General features: G+C 32.2%; 1 protein-coding gene across 2 annotated transcripts in view; it reads left to right on the top strand.

Moving 5' to 3' along the window:
* Nucleotides 1–562: 562 nt before the first annotated feature.
* lov (BTB/POZ domain-containing jim lovell protein) overlaps nucleotides 563–25,057 on the top strand; it is a 41,823-nt gene continuing 17,328 nt past the window's right edge. The window contains exons 1-2 of one of the 2 annotated variants that reach the window (XM_085952494.1): nucleotides 563–1,359; nucleotides 11,948–12,803. In XM_085952494.1, the coding sequence (XP_085808620.1) occupies nucleotides 12,020–12,803 (784 nt within the window). In that variant the 5' untranslated portion in view covers nucleotides 563–1,359; nucleotides 11,948–12,019. Of the gene's footprint in view, nucleotides 1,360–11,016; nucleotides 11,400–11,789; nucleotides 12,804–25,057 lie in introns of those variants that run through there. The other variant, XM_085952493.1, reaches the window with a different exon arrangement.

Raw genomic sequence — 25,057 nt, 5'->3', positions numbered from 1 at the left:
AGATCATACATAATATAGGATTAAGGTTAGGTTGTATGGTTTCTTGTAGGTAATTTAATAAATAATTATCAATTATTTGGTACCTATCAATTTATTTGGTAATTAAGCTTTTTCATCAATTTGTAAAAGCTCCTAATTTGAGCTTTGCTGTATCGTAATATTAATATCTAGTAATGTGAAATTTGTAATTATATATTGTGTTCTATAATTTTTAGACATATTGTGTCTGAGCACTTAAGATAGTAATAAACATAGTGTTAAGATAAAAATAAGATAAATTTGCATCCCTATCTAACTCATACGACAGAGTTTTCTCTCAAGACGAAGAATTTTCCCGCTCGGAAAAATCACGCCGCGGTTGTCTTTATAATAATTTGTGTCCATCTCCACGCGGTGTCCCCTCTATCCCCACCCTCAGAGCGCCACCCCCTCCCCGCCCGCAGGCTACACTGCCATTGGCCGCGCCGCCGGACACCGGCGAGGCCCCCCCTCCCCAAACCCGCCGCCGGCGAGCGAAGCCTCTCGCAAAATAATATTCTCAATCAAACGTTGCCCGATGGTCATAGCGGGCAGTACGCGAGTCTCGTTCCAACACGGCGCTAACAATACCACCGATCGCATTGTTTACGTCAGTCCACAAGTGGCCGGCAGTTGTTTCGACGGCGCGGGTGTGTGATTCAAATACAGAACCCGACGTGCAATCCGATTGTCAAATATTCACGTTCCGAATTCAAAAAAAAAAACGATGTTCATTTTTTCCGTTCGATAAAAAGTGACGTTTCGATCTTGACGTTCGTTTGTTTTATTTTTCTGTCAAACGATTTTTGAAAAGTGCGTCGGTAATATTTCGCGATCGTGGCGTATATTATTATTACAAATTCGAGAAATAACAGTGAATACGGACTATTTCTCACTAAATATACTCATGTTAAAGAATATTTTTATGTGTTTTTGACTTTTAACTGGACTGTCGTGAAAACAACAATCGAATATTCAACTGGTGCTATTTTTGTTATTTCTTGTGATATTTACATTCAATTTGGACAAAAAAAATGTGCATTTTCGTATCAATAAAATCAATACAAGTAATTTAGGCAAATAAAATCAGTGTCGTGAAAATATTCAAATTAAAAAAAAAATGTTTTAATTACGAATGCATTTTTTTTTTTATAACAAATGGTGTTTAGTGAAACATTATTCATCGATACATAGTGGATACATTAGCCGCACACTTGGACACATAAGACGAGAATAATTTGCATCAAGAAAAAATTAACGCGGCAAATTCCACGCGAGTTGCAGAACAAAGCGCATATCCAAATAAAGTGTGACTATCCCACAAAAAGAGCCACGAAAAAGGTATTACTTCTTTTTTACGTTAATAATTTATAATTACAATGTACTGTCACTAGAATTGAAATTCCATGTGAATGTTATCCGAAGAACAATGTATACATTTTTCGGCGGCACATCGGTTATAATTACACAGGCCTTCATGCATTAGCCCCAGAAAATATTCATGAAACAAATTAAATATGAACGAGATATTAAAAACAATCCGGTCATATTATTGTTAATTTTAGACCACTTTTTCGTAGGGAAATCTGTTCACAGACGGATTTTTAATTATACGACGCGTAAATGTTTTTTTTCCCATACGGAATCGAGTTTTAACTTCATTATTGCCTAATCCCTAAAAAATGGCAGTATTTAAAATGTAGGTATGTGCATATCAATTAAATCACATGGTGTTATTATTAATTATTCGTGGGCATTTCAATATAATCTTATTATGTGCAGTTAATGAGTAGATAGTTATATACTTATATAGGTACATTATATTATTGCCAACCAAATGTTAATTATAATAGCGTACAAGGGATATCGAATAAAACTTTTTCTTGATAACAAAGCCCACGTTGGCGTCGGCCTATAGCGTCGTGGGTCCCAGGTTCGAATCCTGGGTGTGGCAAGTACACATATTGTTTTTCAATTTGTGTATGAGTCAGAGTATGGACCTAGTAGGTTAAACAAGTGGCTGACATCCATTTCTCGTAAAAACAAAATCTGTTAATAGAAACCACCACTCCATGGAATATGATCCTATTAGGATCGGATATGTTCGAAAGAAAGAATGTAAAAACATAAAAGTCAAAATGATAGGGGACTATTGAGCTACTTATGACTACCGCACAAATTATCTGCAAGTCATTTCGCATTGCTGAAACATTAACGGCAAACTTCACACTAGTATCGCCCGCATATAGGTATAAAAACCGTAAGCATTTCAACACAACTTTAGATTCATCAGCAAAGCCAATTCCACAAACTACCTTACCTACCTACTTGTACCAATATTGCCAACAAAAACCCTGAAACATTAATTTGTTATGGCTAGGTGGCATTGACGTCATAGGTGGGTAGTCCTGATCATGCACTATTTAGAAGCGGCAAGTAAAGGAATATTATTTGAATATTAGAACGTTTGTTTTCAAGTATAATTTTCAATCTTTTCAAATTTCAAAAAGTGTATTGTATTTATTCATCTGATATAACCATGAATATAGTAGGTTATGATTTTGCAGAAAATTCAAGACTAAATACAACGGGGATATTTTTCCTTAGGACCTCAATGTGGGATGTGTGTGTTTATTAATTCTTACTACATAAACTATACAATATTGAATATACCTACCTACATAGGTATTTTCTATCTACTATGTTGTCCATGCAGAATCAATGGTGGGTAATCCATATTACCTACAACAAATATGTAGACTACATAGTAAATATGGGCGAACCATTCGGGCTTTGCTCTGGATCAAAGACAACATGTGATTTTTGCAAGGCTCGAGAATCACACCCGTATCTACGGTTTCAGAGTCAAACACTAGTTACTATTCCACCAATGGAAATGGAATTTATCATTGGGAATACATAGGTGTATCTAGTTTGATTCAAATTTAGTAGATACACCTAATAAATAATTATGTTTTTATCATAAGACAGATTCAATCAACTGAATATTTATTGAAAAAATATTTTAGTTTAAGTTATAATTAAGTTATTAAAGTCATAACGTTGTTATTTCATTAAGGTATTTTTTTTTTTTTTTTAGAATTATTAATAACCATGTCCTTGCTTTTTCGTACAAGGTGGTTGTTAGTAATTTTGAACAATCACAAACACCCAGGCTTTGAGAAAAACACATAAATGTTTTTGTCATGACCGGGAATCGAACCCAGAACTCTCGGGTGGAAGGCCAGCGCTTTACCCACTGCACCACGAGAGCCGCCTTCATTAAGGTATTGTCCGTACCTACCTACCAGGGAACTCAAAAGTAAGGAAACTTCTGGGTGTGGCTGTATAATGGTACGATTATGGAGCGTGGATAAATAGATACAAGATAAATTTAAATACTAAGTGTTAAAAAAATGTTACTCTCAATATTAATTTCATCTGTATCTGTAATGTGCATTAACGTTTGTCACGTAAACGAAATGCGCATTAAGTATTAGTAGATATTATTTGTGAGCATTCTGACATTAAATCATACTTATATCAAAACTGAATTCTCAATATCTCATTAATCTGTTCGTTTGTAGGTACGTATTTCATCTGCTGCTAGGTACCACAATTGTATAAATTAGTGGTGGTGTGTTTTATCTTCTTATTTTGTGACAATACATGTGGTTGAATATGAGAATATTGGAAAATCACTATATCTATTTACTATACAATAAATAGTAGGTACCTAGGTATAGGTATTATCAATTTTTGAGAATTGAATTTCAATAATTGAGGATTCAGGGAACATACTTTGACCAGTAGGTAAAGCCAGTAACGTGCCCAGGTAATCTGCCACCCTTCCACGAAACTAGACTACCGTCTCCATAATATAGATAAACTTTTCTTACAATTTTATGGAAACTGTCATTCCAAGAATAAATCTATATAATATGTACTTATTTTAAAGTAAATTGAATGCCAATAAATTGATTACTACCCAAGCATACTTCAGAAGCAAGGCAACCATACATAATATTATGTATGTGTTTAATTAATAAATCATTATGTGATTTAACTTACATTAACTTAACATTAATCATTCATTGAATTGGGCATTTATTTTCCGCCACCAAATGTGCCGCTCTTAACATGTGCCGTATTCCGCCAACCCCTACGTGCCATCAGTCATCACTACTGTAAAGTAGTATTGTAATAAGTTTTAAAAAAATACCATTCGCACCACAGAACAGATAATTTCTGAGTTCCCTGTATCAGACTGTCATCAAATACAAACATGTAATAGTCTTCCGTTAAGAGCAGTATTCATAAGCATTGTGATATAAAAATTATGAAGGATCTACTTCTACTTGTAGGCGACAATAATGAAGAAAGCACTCTTTTTATATTTGGAAACGCCATTCACTAGGTATAATATAAGTAGGTACATGGTAGATCTTTATTCTATAAATGTCCTAAGCTAAATGTATAACATAATATTTTATGACTAGTTCAGTTTATAAAAATGTGTCCTGTTTTCTAAGTTTTTCGGTTCATTTATTAAGAAGTCTGCACATAACTCATCATTCAAAAAACTGAGATATGAATTTATTTATGACGCCGGGGGTTTTGTAGGTACTACACAAAGGTTTGGTGTATATCTATATTTATTTCATACCTAAGTTTATACTGATTACATTCCTAACGAATTGTGAAGATTTTAGTTATTATTAACCATTACTGACATAATAATGTAGTGCACCTATTAGGATTCCGATGTTTGATAATACTTTTCCTAAAATTAGATTCGTATAATACCCACCCGATTAAAAAAAGAATATTATAATCTACATCAGCAGGTGGGTACCTACGTCCCGCTATCTGAGTTATTTTTGGGGTGGCGAAGTTGAATCGATATAGCCTTCGGGCTGGATTAATTGATAAAAATAAGTTTTCCGTTTCTTTGAAGACAAGCTTATACTATTTTAATGTTTTGTCTTGTAAATTGCCAAAAAATAAGGTAGTATGTATGCAGAAGTGAAATGACTTATGATTTTGTAGATATAGTAAAAATAAAAATATTAATTTAATGTTATTCGTAGAATATTTTGTTTATCCTTTTTTCAATGGTTATTTTTCGGCATAATTTTATGAGTTATCTCTTTTGTTATTTATTACTACACAATTTAACTCCGACCGACTTGATAAATACCGTTACTAATTATTTATCTTCAATTAAATACTTACATATATATTGAATCATGATAATAACCTACCTCCATGCAGCTATTTTACTAGGAAATCTTAATAAAATATTATATTACGTGAAACTTTCTAAACTGAACCCATCACTATAATTATTATATCCTTCGATCTTTGCTTTCAAATAACGAATCAGTTATATTTTGGCATAGTACAAGATTTTGGAAAACGATTACAATTATTTTGTAAGTCTTTAGCACTATTTTGGACATAATGAATCATTGATTTCAAGGTATGCTAATTAAGTGATAACACTTACTAGTGTTGATGACTTGGCATATAACTTGGGAAGCTAACTTTACCGTCAATATTTTGTCGCGATAAGCGAATATATTATGTTTGCTGTTAATACTAATTTGTTGATTCACTTTTAAATACATATTGCATAAATGATTATTATTAACTTAATGTTCTCTTATTATTGTTGTTTTTACAGACAATCGTCATTTATATTATATGTATAAGTATTTCATTGTATATATACCTAAATCGTTGGTACTTATATGCATGTAGGATCTTCCGAGTTGTTGCCTAATTCTTATACCTATTATTTAAGATTAGATGCTCAGGTAAATTCATTATCATTATCGGTCACACGTCCATTAATGATTAGAGTAGTACCTTCACCCACGATAATGCAACCGTAGACATACAAACTGCAACACATTAACCTCTTAATAAATGGACGTTGGATAAGAATTTCTACTAACACGGATTAATATGTAAATAGGTACCTAACTAAAATGCCTACAAAATAATTTAAAATTTAGTAGTTCGTCCATAGCATATCGACAGTCTTCCTCGTTTCATGTTTCCGCGAATTATTATTATCTTTATAACCACTTACATGTAGGCTAAATTGTTATTATTACATTAAAAGGTTACTCTATTTTAAATTTATTATGAACCATAAATTTTCTCTTGCTTTTTCGTACCGTACAACCGGTATAGTTACCTACTTGATGCAAAGTCATATTTTTATAGTAGGTGCCTCCAATAATATTATTAGTGAAAGACATTAATACTAATCATTCAAATTAGATTCAAAAATCTTTTCAAAACAATGTACCCAAGTATTGCCTATATTTTATTATTAATCCGGTGAACAGTATACATCAGGAAACACAGTAAGTATGCTTATATATTATAGGACAACCTTAAGTATGGTTTTGGTAAATTTGTGTGCAAAACTGATATTTATCATGAGAAGAGTTTGAACCTTTGATTGGTTATTAGTTAGAACAATAATACTTTGGTAAATTCTTTGAAACATCAAATACCATCAGTATTTCAATATATTGGATTCATCAAATGAAACAGCTCATAAAACTTAGCAAAAAGTATACATAAGTACATATCTCTAAATTACATTATATTCTGTAGGTAGATACTTATAATTAACCAAACATGACATATAGGTAGTAGGTACCTATATTATATAATTAATTATAATAATTGTTTACATATACATATAGGTAGGTACTACTGAAAACGAAGAAACTTAACGAAGTTAACGATTCATTAATAATACAACAATTTATTATCCAATTGATTATATAAAAATACCTTCAGTGGTAAGCATATTTGCAATTAATATCTAATCAAATATTGTTGTCAACACATTAATATTAATTATGTAAGGAATATACCTACATGCACATTGTCTAGTAATATAATTATAATATATCTATGCCTACACAATTGTTTTATTAATTCAGTTTTACTTACATTTTTGAGTGTATTTAATCACGAATACTAATTATCTACCTAAGAACTTTTAAACATCAAAAAGGACAGAGCTAACCATATTGCCCACAAAACGGATTAATTTTGTGTTCCCTGATAGTGCCTAATCATATTGGAAAGGTATGAACACCTACTGCAATACCAGAAAAGAGCACTTAGAATTTTAGATCAGAATCAGGCAGTGTTGCCTTGTCTACTAAAATTTCAGTAGATCTACCGATATGTTGTTTTGGGGAAAAATAATATGATTATTCAGAAAATCGACAAATATATTATATTTGATAAAAAAATTATCACTTTTTACATGGTTTCTTAGAAAAACTTGGAAGAGTATAATATACAATACAATATGCATTTAGGGAAATTTTTATCTTGAGAAATTGTAGATTTTCATACATTTTTGTCAATCCACCTACTGATATTTTTGAAATAATAAAAAAAATCTACAGAATTTTGAAAATTTCATCTAGCGACACTGGACCTAGAAAATACAAAAGAAATGTTCTGTGATCAGACTCATTAGTATTATTGAAAACATACCTAGGTATTTCTTATTACGGTTCAAGGAGTTAGGTACTTCTAATTTTTAATTTGCAGAATTCATTAAAGTAATATTATGTTAATCTTCATTATGGTAGATATTGTCAAATTTCACATATATTGTCACTATCAGTTCCAAGGAATTATTGTACATATGGATTTTAATTGTAATTATTATCATAGCTAGCACATATCTCTATGATTGCAACATTCCGTATAAGATACTATCGGTACGCCAAAGTTTAAACAATTAAATATAATAAGGTAAAATTTTATTATCAATATCAAATATAAACGGATTCGGCAGTCATACCAACAAAGAAGCTGCAATTAACATGTATTACAATTAAACTACATTGGCAGTTTTTTTTTAAATTAAACTACTTACTTAAAACTTGTGATGGTAATTCTTATTAGCATTACGCGTATTAATAATGTTCATTTATTTTAGTCGATGTTACTTTTGCAGTATTTCATAAAACTGACATTTTTCACTAACATGATCATTTTTATTCGCCGCATAGAATAGATACTTAGTTACATTATGTTTTAAATAGTTGACTACGTAACTTTATAAAGAATGGGGGTAAGTCTTTTTGCCGTGTTTTTACTGGCGAATAAATTAGGTCAGTTTCCCACTCGTGACGTCACTAACTTTGATTGAATAATTATTTATTCAAATTTATTCCAACGAAAACTTTCCGCTAAAGTTTAAATTTTTTTCCCAATAAAACAATAAGTCTTACATTCCTGCATTAATTCTCTTATGTAAGTAGACCCGCCAAACCGAAGCACATGTTTTCAAATTTAATGTTATACTTGGAAAATTACTACGTAGGTTTTGACAGAAACTTTTCAATTGCGGAGGAGTGATATCGCTTTTTGAAAATAGTTGAATATGAATTTAAATAACAAACCCTGCGTAAAATTAATAATCTTATAAATTGGTACATACGATTTATTTTTTAAATACAAAAAAAACATATCTTCATCACATTAATTTTAATTAAAATTTTAGTAAAACTTTTGACTAGGTATGTACTTTTATTTATTTTGTGTAGCAGTGGTAAAGGAGTGCCCATTTGCAGATATCTGGTGATCTTTTTTTAATATAAGGTAATTCCTACCTGCAATGAAGTTGAATTTACATAACAATATGTTTTAACTGAAAAGAGATGATAATAATATTATACCGTGTTGCTTGCTATGATAGCAGAGACATCTATGTATTGCGTAGCGAGTTAACTTACGTTTATTATTAAATTTATATTGAAAACAGGTCTACGACATCCGTAGACGTATTTAAACTGTAAACAAAATTTGGCTATTGTTTGTGTTAACGAGTATCTATCGATAAGAGTTGGAGCAGATAATAATCGTCATTGCAAATAATTAGTAGGTGAGCATCTCTGTCATCTTTTAAATCTCAACCGATTCCAATACAATTGGAAGAATTAACATTTCACAATTATTATACAAATTGGCAATTACTTACATGATCAGTGTGGATCAAAATGATTCATACTTACCAATAGTTTTACTCACAAGGTGCGCCATACCAATCTAAATTCGCATAACATAACGTAGTTATATTATGAATTAGAATTATATGTATCTTTTGTTTCTTGTAAGCATTTCATTTTTAAATTATATACCGGAAATCAAAGCACAATTTTTATGTGCCAGGATTAAAACGTTAATTAAATTTTATTACACATAAATGTTGTAATTTTTATATCATTAAATAAACATAGGATCTATATAAAAAGGCCTTCGCAGTATGACGATCAGTATTAGGTACTAACGTAGCAGATTTATTTTAATAATCAATTTAGCATACTTTGCCAAATATTGTAAATAGGTAGGTACACCATGTTGTAGAAAAACCAATAATAATTAGACTGGTACCCTGTAGAATTTTAAATAATTTATATTATCATTTTATACTCAACTAAATACAGAATCAATTAATAAATTAGATAGGTACGTATACTTACACGCTATTCGATGTTATCCTAAATTACCTATTACCGATTATTTATCGGTCACACTAGCAAAAAAAATGTTACATAGGTACCGATTCAAAATTAGTAATTGGATGGATGACTGTTGTCAACCACGACTCTTAGAAAGCGCCCCAGGAGTGGTGGAGGGTCGCTCATAATTATATTACGCTCAACCACCATATTTTGATATTGCGATTTATAAAATATTAAACCCACAGCTATTATTAATACCTATAATATAATTTTTATGGATCTTGGTAGATTAATAGGGTAATTTAGTGGATTGAAACAGGCTGATCAAAGTAAAAATTAATAATACGTGAAATTGGTGATGGAAAATAGATTCACGCAACATATATTGTAATGACGTAATATAATTAAAACTACTTATATACATCCAGTGAAGTTACAATTCGTTCTGTACTCATTACTATTTTTGTTTAATGTTGCTTTTTTCTCGTCAATCTTGAGACGAACACCATCAATCTCGTGACAGATATTGTCCTTAAAAAAATCACGTGATGTCCCGTGGAAATTCAAAGGCGTTGCCTTTAATAATTATGCAATTCGTGCGGATCATGTCCGAGGGAAGTTAATGAGATTTTTGTTTTCGAGCTTATGTAAAAGTAAAAACAATCACATTTTTTTCTTGCCACCAAAGAATGTCGGAAGCGGTAAGCAATTAAAAGAAATCATTACGATGTAATTATGCACATGTTTTGTTACCATTTTTTTTTCAAATGACATTTATATAATATACGTCCGTAATAAATATTATTACTAATAAATAAATACCCAAGTGTCGATATTGATTTACAATTAGGCACATTGAATAATATTATGGATACTTTGGCTTATTTCGTAATTCAGAAAACCCGTTTTCAACCTTCATAGTATGTTCCTACCTCTTACTATGTAATAAATTTACACAAAACTCGCACTGCTGCGTTTTCTCAAAACGAAAACAAAAAAAAGAATTTTCCCGCTCAGCGCCGTTCTCTCCTCCTCCCCCACTCTCAGAACATACTCCCTCTCAGACATTATTCTTAAACACATGCAAAGTCTTCTAGATTTTTGGCTTCGCTCCTCGCGGCGTGTATCACTCTTTCTAATTGCACCCCGTCCCCTCCGCCGCCCGCAATTTAACCACCCTTTAACGCCCCCCCGCAGCAATACACCCCACATAAGAACACTCGCAATACTTTGCATACGATTCTTTTTTGCTCGGACACCATAACATATCAGACAAGGACGCCAAACCGAAGAAATTGCAATCGGGCACAATAAAATATCCGTCTGTCCTTTTCGCCCGTATCGGGTTAGTGGGGGATGGAAAACGGCGGGTGTGTGTTTTAGCGTCGCTGCCGTCGGGGCGCTTGCGTCTTTGTCTAATCGGATTCATTAACGTTGGATCCGGGAATTATGCGTCCATTGCCAGTCCGTGGAAGGCTTCGTCAGATGCACCGCGGCCGCCGCGCTGGCTGCACGTGTTCGATTTTCAACCCCTAACGCGAATCTCAGCCGCTTTGGTAATACGCTCGAGCAACGCAGCTGTCAAAATTGCCGCCGAAAGTTTGACGTTTCCCGCGCTTTGGCGATCGCCCACCGGCCTGAGTTCAATTTTTTTGACGTCGTCAGATTCGAGATTTAAATTAAACAATACATTTTCTTTAGTTGAACTTTTTACGGTTTTTGAGAAAGTGAACAAACATATCCGCAGCTCTTAAACTTTTAAAAAATAACACTTAACAATCATTGGAATCAGAAGATTAAATTTGTTTGCAAAAGTTTTTGAAAATATAAATCAATTTCGGCTAACGGCTGTGCTTCTAAATAAAGGTTATAATTGAAAACTTACTATAAACTTTACTTTGCCAAAGTGACGTTTGTTAATAGCTTTCATAAATGGTTGTATAGTATTTATGTATTTAATCGCGAAAAACAATGCAAGTGACCTTTTAGATTTTTACAAGTCATGTTTTTTTCTGACCAGTATTTCTCACCCTCTGCTAAAATATAAAACATGTACGTTCAGATTGTGATTTGCACTTATCGAAAGTGAATAATTTACCGTTAGTTAATATAATACATACTATTAGATAGGTACATAGCATGTACCGATTTTATTTATCACGTCCGTCGCTGCACAAAGTAAATAATAATCATTAAAATTGTGTTCCACCTATATGATAACATAATCATCAATCATTACAAAATACAAATTTGCAGAAACTAATCATTCGCGAATTATCGGCTGTATTTCAAAACACAGTGTTTATTTTGTATGTGACTATTTACATAATAAACTAATAAAAAAGATTTTTTTCATAAACTGTTATATTGGACTGTAATATCTTGGTGACTCAGACTTTTCATTTGTGTTGCAGTGTTCGTGTGGATCTGGTCTTTGACGGTAATGCGCGTTGGCGCCCGCCGCCTTCTCCGCTAGGGCCGCCATCATGGCCCATCCGGAGGAGCACTACAGCCTCCGATGGAACAACCACCAGCATCACCTCTTGAGGGCCTTCGCTGCCCTTCTCAGGGCTGAAGCCCTTGTCGACGTCACCCTGGTCTGCGCCGAAGGACGAGTACGTGCACACAAAGTCGTACTCAGCGCCTGCTCTCCCTTCTTTAGGAGGATATTCTCAGAAAACCCCTGCAAGCATCCCGTCATCGTGCTAAAAGACTTTCATGGATGGGAAGTGCAGGCTGTTGTGGACTTTATGTACAGAGGTGAAATCAGTGTTGCACAAGAACAGTTGAAGATGATCATCAAAGCGGGAGAAGCCCTTCAAGTGAGAGGACTTGTGGAGCAAGAAGCCACGACGGGTGAGAGGGAAATGGGAAGCTTAGAAGAGGACGAAGAGACGCCATCCCCGGAGCCGGCGCTATCTTCTGACGGTGCTGAAGAAGTTGTGGGAGTGAATTTACCAGTGAATACGTTAGCGGGAAGGCCAGGACCTTGCTGTTCTCCTCTGCCCAGGAGGAAGCAGGCCCGACCTAGGAGGCGTTCCGGTGAAGGACCCCAAGACTTGTCGTTAGGAGGCGTGAGGCGGTCCAGTCCGCCGCGGGAGCCAGTGGGACCGACGCTAAAGGACGTCCGCCATCGGCCCGCTATGAAGATGGAGACTGAAGAAGTGAGACATAGTCCTGAGCTGCTGCCCCCGAGACTGCCGCCACCGGATGCGAACCCTTTCTCGCACGCGCCCTCTGTCTCCGCGATGGCCCTTACACCTCCGCACAGTAAGTTTATTTTTTAATACTTTTTATCACTCATTTTCATCATTTCATGGATCATAGCCAGTCTTAGTTAATTTAATCTAAAATCTAATAAGCTAAGGTAGTCTAAAATCGCGTATAAATTGTTAATATATGAAATATATCTATTAGGTATATAAAAATATCAAGTTTGACACACTACTTTGAGGATGTATATTTTTTTAAATATAACGTAAGTAAAATCGATGATCGATTATCCCAATTGATAAAAGTATGGCCTAGAATATTTTTTTTTCACCGAAAGCCGTGAATGCTACTTACATAAATATCGTAGACGTATCGTATGTTATTTATTGCGACTTCTTATGTATATTGACCACCTAAATAAAATCGTGTAATATCTCTATTAATATTATGTAAGCTTAAAACCGGTAAAAATCAAGTAGGTAACAATCGTAAGAGAAGATTTAAAGATTTTATTTTTGACGCGATAAAACATAGAACCGAAAGTACCTAAATAAGCATGTCACATTATATTATTGTAAAACCCTTTATCATTAGCAAGTACCATTGGTATTACAATCCAATGAGGGTAGATTTCTTAACAGTTTTTTTCAAGAGAAATAGTCATTAGGTTTTTTCTTTATCTAGTGTGCCCATGCGGGTCCAATTGCCAATAGGAAAAATTCCAACAGGAAAAGAGATTGTTTAGGTACCTTCTTCAAACCAACACCTATCCGCATATAAAGAGGGTTTCCAGTAAAATAAACGGAACTTCCAGCAATATAAACAGCACAAATTCTTCATAACATTGTAAAATACATATTTAACTTTTGTTTTCCCCTACTTCAAAAAAGTTTGTACATTATTGACAACCGAATAAGTTTTATCTTAATTTTTTTCATCGTGGGAGTAAAATTTCGGACTGATTATACACCGAACAAAAAAGTATTCTTTTATTCGAGAACTTCAGATGCTCTCAATGCGATGTCCGCCGTCTATTTATCATAACACAATTATTTGTACTTGTGAAAAGTACTTATTGATTTTAAGTAGGTAGTTACAAAGTATAGATATTAATTTAACTTTGTCTTTCATCAATTTCCCAAATGCCATATTAACTTGATAGTAGGTAGGTAATTATAGCTTCTCTACATTTTCTGTATATTAACCAATCACATTTTAAAATTCAGTGTTTGATACGTGTGAAATATATGAATTTCAGTGTATGAAACCGTTGTGATTGAGCGAATGATTAACAATCAGCCATCGGAGAAAATTCTGATAAATAACGATCACGCTATGGAGCTCTATATTTTTACATATTAAATTTTATGAGAAAGTATATGTTGTAATTACTAATAATTCCTTGCTTGGTGATCCTTCCGTGTAACATTTCAATAACACATGTACACAAATAACTATAGAACGAAATAGTTTTATTTTCAGTGATAAGTCACGCATAGATTTTAAGAAACGTTAATGTTAAAAGTATTATATTGAAAAGTTCTGAATAGAATTGTCAACTCTGAAACAGTAGGTATTTCGGCTATTTTTTTTAAATATGGTCCCAACGGGTTGAACTAATAGTTATTCTCCAATCTACGTAAATTAATAATAATCTCGACATGATAAGCCAAACAACCACACCGGCTTGTTATGAAAAACGTTACTGACCCAATAGACTTATCGGTGAGAATCACTGATTTACATACCATGTAGTACCGACTCGAAGTTGATTATTGTTTTGCTATGATTATTTTAATGAGATATATCTTTGAGACACACACGTATATAATTTGCATGTGTATATGTGTAATCTACCTGCGTATGTATGTACCTACTCACCTATCGCTTTTTCAATTATTACATGATTCTCCTAATCGCCGCTGCATTCATTGTTTACCACTCCCTTTCACTTATACACGGCGAATTGCCAAAGTTGAGCTCAAAATATTTACTTCTCCAAAAAGGTTTTTTTTATATCTCAAATTATTATTAGAAGCATACCACGTCTGATCAAATATATATATATACATGTTGTAATTACCGTCAATATAATATGAATCTTCTCACTTCATGAGCATTGTAGTCAAATAGAATATTCGCGAGTTGTGTGTAAATGATTCGTTTCATTTCTCGTCGTATATGAAGGAATAATTGATGAAAGTGGTATATATCAGCACGACTGTACACTAGTCGTTCAGAAAAAAAAATTATTTACGAGTAAAATTAATACACTATTATCCAAAGATGCTGAAGAACCCCTTTTTCTATAGAGATGGAGCTCATGATGGTGAAACAAAAAATGGACCCTATTTTACCCATTTTCATAATATCTGTAAAAATAATTATTGGTGACCTTATTCTACTCACTGTTTATTGCATTTACAAATAAAATTCAAACTTGCTACAGCCAGTAAGATAAGGGTTTCTTCAAAATCCGCAGTAGCTTATCTAACTGATCAATAAAATTATACAGATTCCGTATAAATGGGAAAATCAATAACTAACTTAACACAACACCATGGCAATTGTTTGTATATACCTACATCAATATTTTAATTTCAGTCCCTATAATCCGTTGCATTTATATTTGTTCTGTACGTGTGTGACTGACAGCTGATCTCACAGCGTTGTGTAAGTTGAATAAGTAAGTCGCCGATTTTTTTTTCTCGTATGAGGTAGGTATGTTTAGGGTGTGTGAATAATATGTACATGTAAGGTACTTCTGTGACAGTATGCGTAATTTCCTTATTGCTTGATCAGTACTGGAGAGTTTCTCAGTGACTGCAATTACCTCGTGGCTTTTGTTAAGCAACATTTCATTCGGAGGGTAATTTCTGCGAGGTTTTTGTCAGTCGGTAGGGTTGTTGAAGTGGATACGTTGGACTATTTTCTTCTCTGATCTATGGCTGACTGATTAGCCCGTGGCTTAAGACGGCTGGGATCAGTATGATTACCAGGACCGACGTCTCTTCTTGGAGTAAGGTCGATCAGAAGTGTTTGAACCATTCAATCACCTCAGCTCTGCCATTAGATATATATTTTTTCCTAAATTTAATATAATGAAAGTTTATATTCGTGTAACCAAGTGTGATTTAATTAAATGGCAAGGTATTATTTTTTTATTTGTGCTCACTCCTTGCGAATCGGCATTACAACATCTCGGTCCTTTATAATTTACGATAAAACGGCCTTGCATGCTATTTCGACGGCGTTCATACACCTAACTCCATTTTTTAATAATATTACATTATTCAGCTTTTGTAGATTGATCCGCCAAAGATGGAATATGAATAGGTAACAAGAAAATCGTCCTTACATAATATACAAAATTGACATGAAACGGAAACAAAGCACATACATAATATTTTCTAAAATTCCAACTCATTCAATTACCTTAACCCAAAAGCTTCTGAGAATCCAAACAATCTAGGTACTTCTAGTTATAAAAATATAAAATATTGCTACATTTGTAAGTACCTACATACATTCGATACATGTTGTCACTCAATTCGCTGTACTTCCATGTATTTTTCTTGACATTTATTTAAATAATGCTAATACAGTTTGTTATACATTTCTTTGTTTTTCCCAATATTGTTATGCTGTGACCGCCTTTAATTTATAATTCGTAATGCTCACTATATGTGGAAATAAATTTTAGTAATAACACTAATAACCTTAAAATAGTTGATAATGCGGATGTGTTAATCGCTCATCTTTTGGAATACCATCTACTTATAATAATATATACATATGTATTAACTGATGGAAAAAATCGGTGATTCGTTTTCTCAGAAAGTGCACCTGCAAATCTTGTACCGTATCCTTGTTTATTTAATTAAAGAAAGGAAGGTTTTTCCAGGTACACAATAAATAATACTGTATTATATCATTTGAATATTATCAAAGGTTACAAGTTACAAGAGGTGGGTTCGCTTTCATTCACCCTTGGCGGAATGACTGTGTCGAATCTATTTTATGTAGTCAATTTATTTATTAGCTGATTTCTATTGCACTTATTAAAAATGCATTTTGTTTACCTTCTATAAAAAGAGATTGCACTGTCTACAAGATGTTAATATAGGTATTAATAATACGTTTATTTTGCTTATTTATGGATTGGTGGTTTATGGAAAATTGCTTAAAGAAATAAATCCATGTCAATTTTGTCTAAACAAATTCGTCATAAATTATATCTCATGCAGTTTTAACATTATTTTGGTCGTCGTCCTTGACGATTGTACACTTCCTATATTTTATTAATTTATTTGTTTGCACAGATACAACTCATTACAGATTTCCCCAGACTGCATAATATAATATTTCAATAAAAATTAATACACTATAATATGTAGGTACAATACAGATAGATATGCCTACTAATAAATTTTGTGCCGTATTCTTTCAAACCGGCGAATCACTACGTGGCTGACATATAAATATCCAGAGGGGTAATTTTTTAATGAAGCATGTGAAGAAATGAATACATACTATCTTCTGTTTTTAGTACCAAATTTTAAGGAAATCTATTGCGACTTGCACGTATACCTACGCGAAAACTAATAAAAAAAACCATTTTAAATTTTTGTCATCTCACGGAATCTATAATCAAAATTTCAAATCTAACATACAGTCCTATAAAATATACAATATCTAGTATACCAATAATAATCTACACTTTGCTGTAACGTAAGATTATGTTCATACTTGCAATACATTATCAAACAAAGCAATAATACATATTAGGCGGCGACATCATTATTGGTAACTCAAATGTATCCATTCTTTATTTATTTATCCCTTGTTGCTACAAAAATCTTCCATCTAAGTACCTAGGTACTACTCTCGCTACTACAAGATTTATAACAGATATTACGAAATATCCAAACAATGTTTGATTGTCTATTAACAAGTTACGTTAAACATGTTTTACTCGATTAGGTACCGCAAAAATTTCAAGTTAAAGTTTTTGAGAATTCTCGCGGATCCTCTGACGTGGCCCGCAGAACTCTTGTTGGTAACCACTAAATTAGTAGGAATTACAAAATATCAATAATCTATTAGAAATAGAATTATTAGAAATAGAATACAATAAAAAAATCTATTAGAAAAAAAACAAAGAGAACCCCTAGGAAGCGAATGGCAAAAATATTTAATAATTATAATTGATATTCATTAAAGCCAATGACCATAGTAATTAGAGTATCAAAACCCTTCAGACAATAATGCAAAACCTGTTTTAGTTAATTAGGTTATAGGTACTGTGATATTTTTGAAATAAATACCTACTAGATTATCAAAGAGGATTGGATCGACTTCTAGTAAAGTATACGAATCATTTATTCGTATATAATAATAATAATATAGTCTTGATAATGATATTATTACAACTATCTTAAAAATAACCCTAGACTAGAGCTTTGTATGGTAGTATACTATTGTATAATTATAACCTTAAATTAAGCCGGCACACTTCATTAAATTTATATTTCTGTGTTAATATAAAGAATAAGCGCAAGGATTTTTTGGTTCACTAACAATAATAAATGCATTTGTTTGGATTATCTCCGAAAATTTTAAACGAATCTCATTCGCTGACATACAAATGGCTGAGTGACTCTTTCAAATATAAATATTTCACCTTCGTTCTGATAATCACAAAATCATTGAGCTTCTTTTTCATACTTGGCCAAAGTTTAAACATCATTCACGCATAGATATACGAATTCTGTCAATGCTTTTCTATATCGTCGCTATAGGATTTGTTTCCCGAATATCCATTTTTGTCGAAATCGACATTTTAATGCAGTTCAATTTCTTTTATCGAACTCTACCGAAATCATTTATAAAAAAAATATTTTTTTATCTAGGAACAGAGATATTTTTTTAAAAAACCCGAATACGCCATGTTAAGTTACAATTACTCCGTGTTGTTCTCCCGAATGTCCAACTATTCGTACCTGAATATCCAAGTTAATTTCGGTCGAAATAAATCTCTGGCTGAGTTTTTATTTCCCGAATATGACTTTTAGCCAATCAAACCGCGCTGACGCCGTGCATCTCGCTCCCACATTCACGCTGTCTAGCTCTAAAACAATCACGCCCACTTTCATATTTTTCGGCCGTCTGGAATCCTCTTTCAAATTTCGTCTTATTGATATTGTTTTTAAAGTTACTATTGTTTTAATAGTGAATTCATCTAATTTGAAGAGATCGTTTATAGCTGATACATCACCAGTTTGCCCTGAACTTATAGTAAAGTTATGGAAGTGAGTATTTTAACCTAAATAACTGCATTTTGTTTTGATAAATGACACAAAATCCCAACGGTTATATGAATTCTACAGTATGACCCGGCAACTACTATGACGTAAAAAATAATTATTATTTCAAATTATTATTAATCAAACATTGTTTGTCTTTATCTTACTTTTAATCTAGGTATTTCTATGACAATAAAGGCGATGCTATGATTTATTTTTGAATGCGCTGATAGTTAATTTAATTTAATATGTATGTTAGTAACTATTTATTTGGTGAATATTATATACTTAGGATATTGGTACCTACCTAATATTAGCAGCCAATGGTAATTAATTTATAGATGCTATTATTTTGTGTTGTCATTCCAATAGTAAATATATAATATTTATTTGGTGGTTTGTAATAAGTTTAATTGTTAATTATAGAAATATATAGGTATAATAATATACAGATATATATACTTACATAGTTTTTTTTTTTTTTTTGAAAAAGTATTAATATAAAATTGTTAGCAAGTACAAGTAAGTACCATCATAAAATATTGGAGAAATCCGTGACGTCGGTTAGTAATTGAAGTAGTAGATACCTACTTTTATTTAATAAACAAAAACCGATCGCCAATAGTCACTTGATTTTGAAGAATACTGATGAGCAGGTATTAACAGGCCAATAGTTAAAGTTTGTCGTCATAAGTATGTCACCTCGTAGCATAGTGGATAATTCGTGGACTTGGTCGTAAACCCAGGAGATGCAGGGACGATTCCTGCCGGGTGTCTTACTTTTTTCAAAAAGATTTTTTCTATTGGTTTTAATATATTTTCTCAGAAGTGATTTTCAAAATTATGTATGTTCAATAATTAGAATGGTACATTCTTAAATCTTGTGAATTATTCGTTGAATAAAAAAAAAAGATTATTAAAAACTATTTTATTACTTATTACGAAAAAAACCAAAAAAAGCGAATGCCGCATGTTATTATTACCTACGAACTTGGGTTATTACGATCATTAGGTATTTAAATAGTAAAAGTAATCATTACCAATTATCATGTAAATAAATATAACATTTGAGGTGCGTACTTTTTAACCACTCAGTAATCCGTGGGCCGTGCAGCAATACGCTACGGTCTTAAGTCCCGAACGTCCATGTTTTGTCCCGAATATCCATTATTCTGAGAGAGCGCTAAAAAATTCCCGAATATCCACAACGAGTACTTGTAAATAAAACGCATTTTCTGTGCATTTACTGATTTATACCAGTATATTATTCATGGAATCTATTCTTAGATAATGTTGCAATCATACAGTGTAGAAAGTATGATTGATACATCTACTGATATTTCAATATACGACAATGAAATTTGTTTTTCGTCTCCTGAAAAATTGACATTTGGTCTATTCGGGAAACAAATCCTATAGCGACGATATATTTTGTGGGTATTCTACCAAGGCCCACTATATTGACAGGCCGTGACACGAAACTGTAAACTTTGAGTCCCGTGCAGCTTCGTTTCTGGACAAGGAAGTGTGGCACTAGATGCTAAAATCTTTTCATATTGATAAGTTTATAGCGTCATGGAAATCACGGCTGCATAATATACTTGACGGGTGGGGATGGGGATGGGGTAACTCAAATCGTTGGTAATACTAGTTATTGCTCATATTTCGAATGCACTATGGTAAACTGTTTGTAGAAAATGATTATTGTTCAAATTTAAATAAATAGTAATAATTTGAACGAAATATGTAATCGAAAATCTTTTAGTGCGAAGATGTTACTGCATTGCATTCAAAGATAATCGATAACTAGCACCATCACCGTAATTCAGTTCCACTGCCTGAATATAGTTCGTTCTGTATTTTGCCTAATGAGAGCATCTATGGATAACAATAAGATACTATTATTATGTAGGTATATCTAAATTTATTCCAATTTTAAGGCGACCGAACATAAAAGCTATTAAAAGTGTAAATGTTCGTGTGATTTATAAATTTAATAGTTCACTTCATTTAATGAAAAATGGGTACCTACGTGTTTCGCCGGCTTATGTTCATTGCCAAATGATAGGTACAATACATTTTTACAGCTGTCTTTAGAAACCATTTAATAATACAATAACAATTAAGTTACCAATAAAAAATGTTATCATTATTTTATTTTATTTATATGCTTGAATTTTATATATTATGTATGTATAAAACATATGGATTAAGTATGATGATTCATCCTTTATTTTAAATAATTTAACGTCTTTCCGCCAATAATTATAGACAGGCAATACCATTAAATTTAAACGTAATGGAGACTAGATAATATGAATAATTAATACGGCAAGTTAAGGTTAGATCTGTTTTTACTATAGGTAATTCTTATTGTATAATATGTGTCAACAAAATGTAGATATATTTCAAATTAGATAACTGTTAGGTTAATTTATTATAACACCCTTTATTCCATATTTATTTGCTTTGTTAATAATGTCTGCAACAAATATTCGACTTCTAGTGCATTGGTTTGAAAAAATAATTGATTATTAACCCTACTGTTATTCTACACAACCCCTATTGCCTGCCAATCATTATAATTATTTTAAGGTTTGTAAGTTTTTCAACACAGGATTTTTTATAGATAATTATTGTTATTTACTAATAATGCAAATTTAAAAAACAGCACCCACTGACGCAGATATTTGAAAGTTGTAAGGAGCTTTTTAGTTGGTGTAAAACAAATTGAATGTACGCGTACTTTAGTTATGAAGATGAAATAAAATTTGTCCAGTAGCTTTTGACGACATATTTTCTTTTATCATATGCCCCGAATAGCTTTGAGAAATCACGTCCGCTTATCACATATTTTAGAAATTTTAATAGTGTACCGAAGATAACATCAGAATCAGAATGTGTAGTCATTTAACTGACGGGTGCCGAACCATTTTAGACTTTTTTCATTGGCTCTACAATTCAGTGCGGATCTTGGCAGCCTCAGGCAGAGGTTTCTTAACTGATTTTTAAAACGATACATGGATATTAGTCATTTCCTCAGAAACTCTCGATCTCGGATTCTATCGCGATATTTACGACTCCATAATTGGACAGTATCACTCGTCCAAGAAAACACTAGGTATTCATTTTTATAATGATCGACAATTCCATTATTTTAATAATAGGTACCTAGGTATGGATAATTCTTATAATAATAATAATCCTAGAATAGATCTTTATTTTTTATTCTATCGTCCACTACTGGATTACTCTCTTCGAAATTATTTCATGCTAAAACGATTGAATTTAAATATTCTAATTGAAAACTGTAACAGTTTTATTACATCCATTTTTATTATTTATCGTGTGCTTATTCTCTTTAGTTACCTACTTGAGAAGAAAATGGCGCTGCAGGCGAAATTTTTAAGAAGATTTTTTATATTAATAGCGTGTTATATAGTTTTTTGATCTATAGCCCTTCAATTACTCTCTCAGCCGAGGCTCTTTAAATAACCCATGGTGCAGACGTATTATTGAAATTAATTAATTAATAAAATACATTCAATATTAATCCGTGCAGCATAATGCTGTTTTATATGCAAATCAACTTGTATATGTTTTAGTTTCCTTAACCATCGGCGTAATTTTTTTTTCACGATGGACTGGTTGTGCACCCGTGGTTTAACCGGTCTAAATGCTCATAATAAATCATTTTTTGAAGCTGTCTCTTCGTGTGGCCGAAGATTCGTTTATTTCATATTATTATCATTAGAGTAAAAAATTAACATAAGTGCATATTGATCTTCGTTAACGATACTACTAGAAAAAATAACACATCTGAACTTAAAACGTGATCAAATTGTTAAGTTACTCTTGTTAAATGAGCAATGATAATGATATGGCTTGTGAATTAAAAATTGTATCAACTCATGGGAACCTCGCTCGCTTATCGCCTGTGTCATAAATGAGTGAATATTGTAATTACTAATTATTATTATAAAATGCAACACAGAAAAAAGAAAAAGAATTTTGAGCACTCAAGGTTCGGCCTTCCTCAGTTAGTGATCATTCAAGCATCAAAGTGAGGCTGACGTGTAAACAATCCTTGGGATATTGCGTTTAAAAAATAAACACTATTTTCCGACCAATATTCGATTTTTTCATATATTTACCAATGTGGATGCAATGTTTTTATACTTGATGGTATCAGTTCCTTCTTATATAATATAATCGTGAGTCCGAAAAGTAAATTAATGTATTAATAAAATATGTTTAAATACAGTTCCAATAGAAGAAAAAATGCTCTATGTTCAAACTCTTTTTTTTAACTCAAAATTTACGTATTAATATGGGTGATCATTACCAAGTATAAGTTCAAGATGTTCACAGCATGATATAAAACTAATACATCAGTATACAAATAAGAAAATTAGTGTTAATAAAAATTAATATAAGTACAAAAATATAAAGTTAGGCTAGGTCACTACAAGGAAGTACCTACAACGAGTTGTATACTAAGTATAACCTATCTTGAGAATTTATAAAACAACACAACCCCTAACCTCACCTCACGCAATTGGTATGTATCAATATGCGAAGCGATATAGTTACACCCAATTATCGCTCTCTCAATAATTAACAATATCGATGATAGAATATTTCTGCACCTAGGGACAACAAACGACCAACACACCTCATAGATAATATGAATATCTCTTTCTTGACATTATGCTCATGGCGGAGGATAGTGATCACTCTAGAATACTTCTGAATTTTAGATCGGTTGTAACCATCTTCCTCTACTCTTCGGAACGTGTGGCGGGTGATTTTGGTTTCACAGTAAATTCTTTTACCAGGTCACTCCTCATCGGCGTTCGTCTTCTACCCCTTTTATCTGACATACCTACCCGGTACCATATGGTTTCTGAGTAGTATTTTTTAAGATGTTTGTGTAGTCCCGAGACATTCATGGTTTTACATTCTGTCTATGATATCCTCAGCGACGTTAATGCCTCATGTTAATATCCATAAAGTTACTCTTAGAACCATATTATAATCCTTTTTTCTTTATGAATTAAATACTTAAGTAGGTACATACCTAATCAATATTGTGACATTTTTTAAATTATTGTTCAATGGGAAATAATATATAAGTGGTGAATGAACACCGTGAATCAGTCGCGTACCATAAAAGTATCCCAATGTCTTTATGCATCAATAATTATCACTTTTTTTGTAACACCAAAAACAAGTCTTTATTACCTTAATTAGGTATTTATTTACTAATAATCTAATGACAACAAAATTGAGCAATCATTTGTATTTTTTTCTCGCAAACAATAGAGCTTGATGTTTCACTATGTTGACTATAAATAATAATTATATTAGCAAACCCTTTAGTTTCGTATATGTACATAATTTATTAAAAAAAATAGATTCGATATTAATATAATCAGCAATCCTGAGAAATCTTAATAAGATTGATAATTATTTTATTACATCGGTAGAAACCTTTTTTTCTTTTGCAACAACTATGAAATAATAACAATAATATTTTTCTGATATATTATAATCATTCACTGAAACAATTATGTACCCATAATGTAGTTGCGAAGAGTAGACGTAGGCTGTTAAAATCCGCCATAAATAGTGCACATTAAACATTGTTAGTCGTACGTATTTGTTTTTATTGAACTAAGACTATAATTTACAGATGGTGTTCGTTATTTTTTTTTAAATCAATTAAGCATTAATAATTAAAATAATTAAACCAAGCCATAATAATTTTGGTATACTTTGGGCGATACGACAAAATCAAACACTTTTTCATTCATACTTATTTATTTTCTTTGGATTAAGAATAGATGAAGAGGTGGTATTGTGGCCCCCCAGTTTGTTTTTTCTTCATAAACTACGAGTTTTTATTCTAACTGCTCTAAATTTTTGCTTAAAGAGAAGATAAAATATTAAGCTTGTGTTTGCTAAAATGTGGAATCAAAAATAAAACAATTGAATTATATTAAA

The sequence above is a fragment of the Rhyacophila brunnea genome, unplaced genomic scaffold (genome assembly GCF_057557595.1).
Source record: "Rhyacophila brunnea isolate RB1 unplaced genomic scaffold, BYU_Rbru_1.0 scaffold_3, whole genome shotgun sequence".
Classification (NCBI taxonomy): domain Eukaryota; kingdom Metazoa; phylum Arthropoda; class Insecta; order Trichoptera; family Rhyacophilidae; genus Rhyacophila; species Rhyacophila brunnea.
The sequence above is the reverse complement of the archived record's forward strand: the minus strand, read 5'-3'. Positions and strand labels throughout refer to the sequence as shown.